The following is an 11,497-nucleotide window of genomic DNA, read 5'->3' as shown; positions in this document are numbered from 1 at the left end:
AAACAGAAAATCTTACTAAGTATTGTTTTCTAGTTTCTAGTGTAAATACACTTGAAAAAACACTTGATAAAAGACAAAACAAACTTACAAGTAACTTTTCAACCAGAAATAATAAGAGTTCCTACACCCTTGTTCACACCCCTTCAAATAAAGTGTTACCGTTAAATATTTTCCCAAAGGACAACGCCAAGTGTTTTATTGGATTGTCGTCAACGATGGGCTGGAAGGAGAGAAGAGGTAAAGGTCAAGCGGACTGTTTGGCGGTGTTGATTCTGCTGACGTTTCAGCGGATTTGGCATCATAAACCACAGACCTTCTTGTTATGAGCAGTGTGCAGGGTTATGTCTTGTCCTACTGCTTCGACTAATAATTCATCAGTAGCTGGTGCTTCACTCCTCTATAACTGGATTAACATTCTAGACAAATATGTCTAAAATAATGTCTGAAAAAAGTTTAAGTTGTGCAGAGGGAGGTAAATCATACAACTACAGTAGTAGGATGGAATTAGATTGAGTTTTTCATCATCTGTATTTTCTGGTTACTGGTCACCAAAACCACGCAGTAGTTCTTCAAGATGTTCATGGAGATCATGAGATGCTTAGGCAGCCAAGGTGAGTCATCTTTGGGTCTGTGACAGTTCCAGTTCCAGACAGGCTGTCTTGGCAGCTTGGTTGGCCATCATCACTGCCTGTCGGATGCCTCCTCCTCCCACGTGTTTCTTTAGTACTTATCAGTCTACGTAACCACAAACAAATTGAGTTCAGTGTCAATTTGACCTGTTTGTTTCTACTCATTAAAATAATAATTTACACAGTAATCAGATTTTCTATCAAACTCTTACAAGTTGGTGGTCAGTGCCATGTCAGTGCTAAGTTGGTGGTCAGAATATCCAGTTACTGTCTGTGTTATTGACAGGCTGCAGTATTTCTGTGAAAATATTTCTCTGTTGCATTCATTTGCATTCTGGCAGCTCAACCATTTCTTTCTCTTCTTGAATTTTTTCCATCTTCTGTCCTTTTAAAAGGAGGAAATCACAACGTTTGGCTTTTGATGTTCCCCCTGCACCCATTTATCTTAAGGATAATTTCTGACTTGATGATACGGCTTGTTGGCCTCAGTGAAAATCACTTTAGGAATGTAATATAGTGTAAACACATTCATACAAGATGAAACCTTTCTTACACAAGTAAAAAAAAGTAATTCAGTCATTTTATGGAATTCCTGGACTCATGAGTAAACCATAAACTTAATTGTTTTTAATGAACAAAACAGACAAGCAGTGCTGGTGGTGCTGTACTGGCAGGTGGAAGTGAAGATCCAGATCACATTGTGTTAAAGGTTGGGTACAACATTAAACTTGTTCTGCTTGCCTCCCACTTACACAGACAAAGAAACACCAAACATTAACAACTTTAAATCTTTCACAAACAATAGTACAAAATGAGTTTGAGCTTCATTGAAGACATACTATAAAGATTTTTAAGGCACATCATATTGACACATATCTTACAAATCCACTGAAATGCATTAAAAAGAAAATACAAAAAAGTGTTTCAGAAACAAAAAGGCTCCGACTTGGATGCCATTAGAACCAGTGAGTCCAGTTCGTTTGGGAGGCCCGATTTACTTGATCAGAGCAGCAAAGTGTTTGACCTCAGGAATTCTTTAGATCAACAGGGACTCACAGCAAATGTCTGAACAGTTCTATGAACTGCTGCTGAGCCTGCGGCGCAGCAAAGAGGCAGGCTTGCTCTCTGTTTCCTCTGTGTCACTTTCACATTGTCTCTGCAGAAAAATAATCATTTTATAATATTGTTAGGAACACTGACAGAATATCCAGTTTACAAGCACACATGAAAAGTTTTAGTCCAAAATGATCTCCTTTGTAAAATTTTTTAGATCACTGCATTTTCTGGAATTTTTTGTTGAATGTTTGTTGTGATCCATAGTTTTCTGTCTTTATTTTGGGTATTTTTCTGTGTTTATTGTGATTCTGTTCCCTGTGAGTCTCTGTGATGTCCTGTCCTCCCTGTTTTGATTGATCCCAGCTCTGTCTCGTTCCTGTGATAACCCTCCCAGTGAATACACTGTTGTCTTTGGCTCTTGTCGGGTCCTTGTCTGCTGGCACAGTAGAACTGTGAAGTCCTGTGTTGGCTTTAGCTCGTTGTGTCAGTATTTGTGAATTCAGTTGCTACTGGTGCTGAGCCTCTGTTTCTGCTCTGCCGTGCTGCCTGAGATCTGGACTGTTTTGAGCTATTCTCTTTGTTAAATTCATCATTTTCTCCTACTACCTGGGTTTCTGCGTCTCTCCTCACCACCAACAACATGACAATGTTGGTTTCTGTCAACTAAAATTAACCAAAAGCCAGTGTAACCAAGCAAAAATCTAGAGAAAACACATAATGGTACAGCTAAAAATCTATATGTATAGCACAGTGACCAAAAGGTAATCTAGCCCCAAGCAACACATGACCTTGACCTAGTAAGGCAGCAGAACTGAGATAGCTCTAGTGCTGATGTTAGTGTTTGCTCAGCTGACGAGGCTTTAATGTGTTTATTCCTAAACAGTTCTAAGCTGACTTGTGTCACTAAAAGCCTGAAAGACCCATTCAGATTTTCTCTCTAACATAATCTTCATTATGATGCTGAAGGAAGATGGTTTTACACTACATGGGTCTGTCCATTGGCCACTCAAGTCACCCAGCCCAAGTCATCGTAGCTCCACCTCAGGGCTTCACTTTGAGTCACACTCAAATGTTTCTCATCATCCAAACATGAGTCAAGAAAATATGAGAGCTTAAATCACAGCTGTCTGTGTGCTACATGGGAACATAATCACACACTATGAAAGTCCAAATTCTGGTTGACTGTAACTGTAGTTTAACATAATGTTATTTAAGTTTTATATCATACATTTTCTAGATTTTTTTAAGTTGAAGGTCAGTTCCTTTCAATTAAAATTAAACCAGTATAAATGAGAAAAATCAGCAGAAGCATTGTATTGTAGTTTCTAATAAAATAAAAAGCTTTTTCTTTCTCTTTGACTGAATACATTTACAAATACCAATAGGGGATTAAATAATTATTTCCTCCAAAATTTTTGACACACCTTGAAATATTATGATTTCAAGGTGTGTCTACTAACAAAAACAGTAACAAAAATGTACTGTACTGCATAACAAAAATAAAAAGGGACAAGAAATGAAGTAACCTGTGACAACTTGCTAATGTCACATCACTGGAATTTGATCAGTTTATAGTTTAGAAATTGTCAACAAAGCTGTTATCAGACCGATCAGTGGACTCAAACTTTAGAATAGGTTTTAATTCTCACCTGCAGTGGATCTGGATTGGAGTTGCTCTTACATGGTAGCCTCAGACTGACGAGCCGGTTACACATCAACACCATGTTGTAGGACATCTGAAGAACGGATAGAACTTAGACTTAAAGCTTGTTTGAAAATCATGTACAGCATATTGTAAGTTGTATAAGTTGCATTATATTATATAAAGTATTCTAAAAAAAAAAAAGAACTGTTTGGTTTGCAAATCAGAAACTTATTCAGCATTAGGTAGGTGGTACTATTGCTTGATAATCAGTGGCAAGGTAATATTTTTAGTTATGCTATGCTTATTGCCCCAGTACGCCTGAACTATGTGAAAATAGCAACTCTCTGGTTGAACCGTTTTACCCAGGATTGCGTGGTTTGCATTAAGTGTGACAATGAACCTTTTATTATTATGCATGTTTTCATTTTATTAGTTTGTCATTAATAAATAGTTTGAGTAGTTAGAGAATGTCTGAAGGAGAGAAGAGTGTTATCAACTGATACTGACTTCATTTCACTTTGCTTGTGTTCCTTCATAAGTGTAAAATCTTCATTGCAGGACTTGGGTGGCATCCATTTTGGAAAACTGGAGAACTTAATACAAAAAAATGTCCACCAACCACTTCGGTCTTAGAAGGTGGCTGTAGAGCATCAGACAAAGTTCCAGATAGGAGGTGAAATTAAGAAGTGAAAAAGACAATGCTGCTCAGATGTTTCCCACATGAAATTGTAAGTAACAACCAGTGCTAAGGAAACACTGTTCAGCTGTCACTGTTTCACTGTTCTCCTGCTTACTGCCTGAAACTTTTGCTTAACTGAACACTGTAAAACCACAATGACCCATAACCACACTGTAGAAATGTAGTAGCTCAGCTTAGCCTCGGAAACAAACGGTGCCTTCCTTTTGTTATTGGCCACACCTTTAAATAAATACCCAGAAAACTGTCTTAGTTTTGCTTCCCTCGCATACTTTACAGTGTAGAAACTTTAAAAAAAAAATTCAGTGTTCATTGGGAGCAGTTCCAGTTTTGGTTCTATGATTATTTCAAAAAGAGACTTGGTGATTAGCAGGTACTGTTTATCTGTCATACTGACTGCTAAAAAGCTGAGGTAGAGAGTAGAGCTACCCCTACTTATGCTGTATTCTCTTTACTTTATTGTAGAAAATATTTGGGGGAAAAATCTTTAAAGATTTAACATTTCATCATAGCTCTTCAAACACACCTTCCATTTCCTTTTGGCGTTAAATTTCTTAAAGCTTCTCATATTGATTGAAGATCGGCTCCTTTTGTCCGCCTGTGTGCGAGTGATGGGCTAAAACAGATTAACAACAGATATGTCAATGACTGGGAGCTCCAAAAGTCCTTATTTTAATACAGTAAATATGCTATCTGAGAAAGAAAGAGTTGCTGCAACCTTTATCCATGGATGTACAAGACATTCTTCAGCTGTCATTCTTTCACTGAAACATACAATAACACAAAATCATGATTAGATAGATAGGTGAAAGGCGTTTCAACAATTGCCCTGATCTCCGCTGTATTAAAATGTGTTACAGCTCTTAAGTGCTGAAATTAATGTAGCAAGTAAATATAGTATATGAATATCAACGTAGGTTGATATTCATATACGATTTCCGAAACTACAGCATCTGGGTGTTGATGTCATTTACTTTGTCTTTTAATGATTAATCTGAGCTCTTCAGAGTAAACTCTGAAGAGCTCAGAGTCCACTCAGCCCTTCAGAGTGGACTGAGCCCTTCAGTCCACTCTGAAGGACTCAGATTAATCATTAAAATAACATTCAAATAATTGGAATGAAACACAATTTGGAGCTTCGAGAAAAATGTTAAGTATTTGAACTCTCTTCTTGGTAAAGACATGGTGTTTAAGAAAGTCAAAGAATTTTTTATAGGTCTTAGGCTGGTGGCCATTTAAAGTTTTAAAGCAGTTTCTGTTTGAATGCAGTTAAGAACTCTATTGATATTTTTCTCCCATTATTTATCCCATGAGTAGAACAAAGAAGTTCAAACGGTACAATTTCTTTGTGCTTCTTTTTGCCCTACTTGTGTAGCAATACTACTTACACTGCTTATCATCATTATTATTATTATTATTATTATTACTATTATTATAGCTTATAAACTGGTTACATGTGCATTGTCCATTGTTATCCTCAAATGCAGGTATATGTATTACATTCATTAAAAAATAAAGGTCAAAAACCAACTAAAAGCTGATATGGAGTAATAATGAATGACAAAATTTGAACAGACTGTGTGGTTGTAGAATGAGGTCCAATTTAAAATCATTCAAAACATGGAATCCATCAAACTAATGGGAACAGTTAAATGAACCTTTGAATTTGATTTGTATTAAGGATTTAAAACTACTGTTCCAGATTATTTACATCATTACTAAACTGTTAAAAGTTTAGTTTCTATGAAGTTCTATGCATGCACAAGACAGATACTGTACCTATGTTACATACTTGGGAGTTTTTATCAAAAGTTTCATGATGAAATCTTTGGCCATGGAGCTGGTCATGCTGAAGTAATGCTTATTAAACTGATAATTGGTTGCAATGACGTTCTTCAGAGTCTCTTCATCAGTCTCACCTTGGAATGGAGACAAACCACTCAATCTAAGGAGAGAAAGCACAGGATTAGAGAGACTACATTGTGTGCAGATCCCAGTTCATTCATTCAAAGTGTTTCTGCCTGTTCATTTAAGTGGATCTTCTTTGTTCACATGATGTGATTTACAGGACTTGAATCTCAGAGTAAAGATTCGACCAACTTCTTTCTGAAGAAAAACAAGTCAATAACGTAAGATCGGAGTCAGTAAGGTTCATCATTTTGTCTAATGTCCAGTAAAGGGTACCTGAGCTGGTGTGCATACACATAGTTTTATAAACCTGAACATTTTTTGGCCTACGCCATTTTTGCCTTTTGGGTGCACATACATTTGTTGTATCCTACACAATCCTTAGAAAGACCCCTGATATTGTGAAGATTTACCAGAGTTATCCTTTAGACTTTGGTTGCTTTTTTACTCTGTCATGATTCATATTTTGTTCATTACTCTGATTCTGGTATTTGCATTTTACTAAGTTGTTTATGTTTGTGAGAAATGGTGTTCCATTAGCTCATTGAGTTAGTTCTTTCTTGTGTTCCTTTCTTAGTATATTGGACTACATTTTTATTTTAAGGTTATTCTCTTTTATCGCTTAGTATGGTTCTGTTCACAAAATATCTTGTTGTAGATTCATCAGATCCATTTGATTTGTTAAAACCAAATGGTGTGTTTATGAGTGACTTTCCCTCAGATTCAGAGTTTGGTCCTTCCCCAACAGTTAAAAGCCAGTCAGTTTAATTTCCTCATCAGATCCTTCCATTGTCCACTTCCTGACCTCACTTCCTGTTGCCTCAGTTGCATATCATTATTGTTCAGTTTGCTTTATGTACCGCTATTGTAATCATGGGACAGCTGTTTTTATGTCTCCACTTGGGCCAACTGCATGTCAGAACTTTTTACTCTTGTTGGGTTCATTACTTGACCATTTTAAGGACTCGTTAACCTTAATTAACTCTGAGCTATAAATCATCGTGACAAACCCAGCCTGACACACCTAAACTTAAGAGATAAATCCGTCATAATCAATGACCCATTTTGATGTCTTTTCCCTTTTTTACATGTTTAAAGGAGAAGCCCGAAAGATTTACTTTCACAACTGTAGCATTACAGTTACATCAAAAGAAAGGAAGATATAGGGCAAAAAGTTAAAAGGTGAAGAGGAGGATAAAGATAGAGAAAAGGAAGAACTACAGAGAGTATAGAGGAAATACAAGGATACACCAAAGAAATCTGTTTCTACGCCTGCAGAAAAGATAAAAAGAACAGAGAGTCAAGAAACTGCAGTGACAAACACCACAAGCATTTATGACAGCCAAGTCAGTGGAAAGCACACGGTGGTACTAATTAATGAAAGCTATAACCCAAGAAAGTGTATCTGTGAACACCTGAATCCATACAGCTACTACATGTGTGTGACCAATTTCTTTAAAAACACAAAAGATAACCATTTGACAAAAAGAACATATTTCAGCCCTGATGTGCTACTGGCTAAAACCCTAGCAAACTGATGATCACCTAAATTTGATGAATCTGTCAGGTCTCACTATTCTGGATTTTTTTCCTGTTTCCTATTTCAAGTACTGATGACCACCCAGAAATGCTGAAAAAAAAAACAAAAAAAATCTTTGAAACACCTTCAAGCACACCTTCAAATATTACAGAAATGTCTGACTATTTACTAAGAATATTTGCAGAATATTGTGTAAATATATTCATTTTTTCTTTTGACTTGATTTGGCAAACTATTCATTTTATTATTTTTTTATTTTGATTTTAATTTGATACCACCCTTCTCAAACGTAGAACTGGATACAACCAGTTAAACTACACAAAGTTAGAGACTCATATCATATAGCTTTCAATACAATTAAAATGCAGATTATTTCTATATAGAAATCAGGTTAATACGTTTCATTAATAACGTGTGTGTGTTTTTACAATGGAATAGATTTTTTTTTTTTTTTTTTTTCAAAACAAGATAAAGTTTTTGTAACCCACGACTTTTTAACTTCACACTTGTGGCCCTTGTTGGAAAAGGTTCGAACACCTCTGCCTTATGCATTTTCTACTGTCCAGCTACTATTGAGTAAAGGCCAAGTGCCACTGAGGTCTTTAAAAAAATAAAGACCAAGCCCTATATAAGCCAGGAATTAAAATTCAATCTAATGATATGGAGACATCAACAGACAACAGCATAATCTCTGATCAGATTGAAGTAAGTTCTCACAGTGTGCCCTGTGCCATGAAAAGAGGATGGAATACAAGTAGCAAGTGAGCCAATAAAATATCAACTCACAGTATATAGGTAATTACTCCAATGCTCCTAAAGAGAAGAGAAACACAACATGCAGTCAATGGTTTGGAATTCAGTTACTTCACAGCAATAGTAGTAGTAAAGCAGTTTGGCTAAACCTTCTCAAAACTGTATTTCAAATGTAACAATGATCCAGGTTTACACAAGCAGAAGGTCTGGTCTGATCATGTTTAAAAGGTCATTCAGTGTTAAATTCTTACCACATGTCTGCTGCTGTGCTGAGAGGCTCGTTGCTGATCATCTCAGGCGCTAAAACATAAACAGAAATCTCAGTTAAAATGGTGAACAATAAAGTCTGAAAAACAAATATTTATTGCATCAAGAAGACTGAAAGACCTCATGTGTTCAAGAAACCTTTTGTGGAGAGTTTTAATTATGATAGACTTATTTGATTCTTCTTTTGTTGTGCTTGTTTCTTCTTTCTTGTAATTTATTGTAGCCTGGTGGTAAGATTAATGGTCCACTCTGGTGGACAATAAAGATCCACCCTATTCCATGCTTTATTTTCTCAATCTATTAGAGGTGGCGCAAAAAGGGGGTATGCAGGCCCATGCAACGCATAAGGGCGCAGCACCAGAGGGGGCGTCAAAACTCCGTCTGTAGGGGGCAGCGCGCCGATTATGTTTTCCCATACACTTCAGCCTTATGCTCCTTCACCTCTCGCACAAGACGAGGTAAATGTAGCGAGTTTTACCCTTCACGTAACTTCGTGGGAGGAGGGGGGAAGGAGCGAGCGTATGTTTTCCACGCTCCTTCAACCTTCCTTCAGGGGAGAGGGGGATAGGGGGTGCCGATTTATGTTTTCGCATCCACCTGAATAATGTTGTCTATTAGTATGATAGTTATCTGGTTTTCCTGCTGCTCCAGTGCAGAGTGCTCTGTGCTCCCTTGCAAGTTGCAGCTTGTACATGTTATACAAGCACTTAAATGTGTGGTTTCTTCTTTTTTTCAGTGTGTATGTCTAGAAATACTGCTGCATGCTGTTTTCTAAAGCAAAAACAAGAAAAGAAAAAGTAATAAAAAACTGATGCTGTGAAGCTCAGTCAGAAGCTTGGGGCTGAAAAACAACTGGATTAATTCCAACTGTAATAAATTAGTCTTCAAATTGAGTTTTACTGTTCTAAATAGAGCTGAAGTAAAATGGGTTTATGTGATCAAATTAAGGGAATAAATGTGATTAAATGTAATTAATTGTTTCATGTGTCTGGATGTGGATTTTCTGCGCTTTTATTTAATACGGTTACAATTTGTACAATTTTACATAATATCCCAAACTGATGTTATTAAACATAATGGAATAAATTAAAGTCTAAAACAATTAGTAGGAAACAAAAAATAATTTCAGAAATCAAATACTGGGCCAAAAGCAATACTTCATGTCTTTCATAAAAATAGCTAAACCAGTGATACAACTGGTGTGCTATTTGCAGACTATACTTGTACTTGTATAGCGCTTCATTTAGTCCAGAGATACTTCACACTACATTCAGTCATCCATCCATTCACATGCTCATGATGGTAAGCTACACTGTAGGCACAGCTGTTGTGGGGCCTCTGATCAAACCCAAAGCAGGGTTCCCCCAGAGTATTAAAAGCCTGCCGGGCCGCCCAGACTGCATGCGTCTCTCCTGCGTTCAGCATTTCATCAGCAGAGCAGAATCATTCCTGACAGAGGGTTTATAGTTGATGCATAGACCAAGGTATGAAGCTGAGAGCGCACCAATCACACTGCTGATTGGTCGTCTAGCTTGCTGTCACGGCTACAGCTCTAAAGTTTGCTTTTCACTCAAACTGGACGATTTAGGTGTTCTTAGAGACAGTCTGAAAGAGGCGAGGTTGCCATGCACCGGCACTACCTGTTGGGCCCTCTGACCACCACCAGTAGGCAAGGTGGATAATGTGTCTTACCAAAGGACACAATGCTAGAGGTCGACAGAGTAGAAATTGAAAAGAGCTGAACTCCTCCCACCATTACCACCATCATGTAATCATCATTGCATAAAATATTTTTTTATTGTCCTTACCAATGTACTGGGGAGTGCCACTTGTGCTTCTGTACTCCTCTCCTTGGCAAAAATGGTGAGCCAAGCCAAAGTCAATGAGCTTAATGTTGGGGTGCGGGGAACCTTTGTCCGACAACATGATGTTTTCAGGCTAAATTTGGAGTAGAACACATTTTTGTTATTTGACATTGTAGTGAAAAGTGGTTTTTCAAAATGCCATGTTGATGTTACCTTTAAGTCGAAATGGACAATGTTGTTCTTGTGCATGAACTTCAGTCCTTCCAGGATTTGCTTTAGAAACTCAATGGCCTCACATTCCAATAGGTTCTCCTTCTCAGCAATGAAGTCAAACAACTCTCCTCCACTAACACTTAAAATATTAAACAGAAGACTGTTACAATGTATATATTAAACTTTTAAACAAATTACAGAAAAACACTTACAGCTCCAGGATGAGCACCACCTCTGATCGACTCTCAAAGACGTCTTTGAGGGCCACAATATTTGGGTGGTGTAATATCTGTAGTATCTCCACCTCTCGCTCCACGCTGGTCCTGTCCAGACCCAGACGGCTGCAGGCTGTTTTTCGAATCTTTAGGAACTTGCCAGCCCAGTGAGTCCTTGATGTCCTCTCACAGACTTTTCGAACCTGACCAAAGTGCCCACTAAATGGGCCAAGAATACATTTAACAATACAATCATAAAGACCCTATCTACAGGTTATGGATTCAAGGCAGCTTTGACAGTTCTAATACAATCTATTGTGCTGTGAAAGAAAATCACTTAGCTCATATTATGTTGTATTGCATTTTAAATCTACCTGCTGATGTTATACCTGCAGTGATCAACTGAATATGAATGTGGCTGAACTGCAGCAGGATGCTAAAGCTTTCCCATACTTCACCCAAAACCCAATAAACATTTTACATTACATACGTCACTCCCAAACGTTGGTGATTGGGTAAACTTTCAAACTTCAACAGATTCCTTTCCTCCAGGAAGCAATCATTTCTCAATAGACAAGAGTCCAGATCTTCTATGTACAGTAAAGTAGGATAAGGACTGGTATAAACCTATAAAGGCAGACACATAAATTATCTGTGATTGGACAATAATTTAAAGGACTGAGAAACAAAGAAAATTTCTGGTCTTCTGAAATATATGATGATGAAAATGGTTTACCTGGGAAGGTAAACAATTGATTTTAGAGTTATA

General features: G+C 37.3%; 1 protein-coding gene across 2 annotated transcripts in view; it reads right to left on the bottom strand.

Annotated features, from left to right (window-relative positions):
• The window catches only part of LOC103142793 (death-associated protein kinase 2), a 23,718-nt gene that overhangs the window by 5,988 nt on the left and 6,233 nt on the right, over positions 1-11,497 (bottom strand). Inside the window, exons 4-13 of one of the 2 annotated variants that reach the window (XM_007559017.2) lie at positions 10,726-10,947; positions 10,514-10,652; positions 10,304-10,433; positions 8,480-8,528; positions 8,262-8,288; positions 5,820-5,972; positions 4,746-4,791; positions 4,554-4,643; positions 3,335-3,421; positions 1,235-1,785 (exon numbers count right to left, since the gene is read on the bottom strand). In XM_007559017.2, the coding sequence (XP_007559079.1) occupies positions 1,705-1,785; positions 3,335-3,421; positions 4,554-4,643; positions 4,746-4,791; positions 5,820-5,972; positions 8,262-8,288; positions 8,480-8,528; positions 10,304-10,433; positions 10,514-10,652; positions 10,726-10,947 (1,024 nt within the window). In that variant the 3' untranslated portion in view covers positions 1,235-1,704. Of the gene's footprint in view, positions 1-1,234; positions 1,786-3,334; positions 3,422-4,553; positions 4,644-4,745; positions 4,792-5,819; positions 5,973-8,261; positions 8,289-8,479; positions 8,529-10,303; positions 10,434-10,513; positions 10,653-10,725; positions 10,948-11,497 lie in introns of those variants that run through there. The other variant, XM_016674792.1, reaches the window with a different exon arrangement.

The sequence above is a fragment of the Poecilia formosa genome, unplaced genomic scaffold (genome assembly GCF_000485575.1).
Source record: "Poecilia formosa unplaced genomic scaffold, Poecilia_formosa-5.1.2 Scaffold101, whole genome shotgun sequence".
Classification (NCBI taxonomy): Eukaryota; Metazoa; Chordata; class Actinopteri; order Cyprinodontiformes; family Poeciliidae; genus Poecilia; species Poecilia formosa.
Note: the sequence above shows the minus strand (reverse complement) of the source record. Positions and strands in the feature narration are given on the sequence as shown.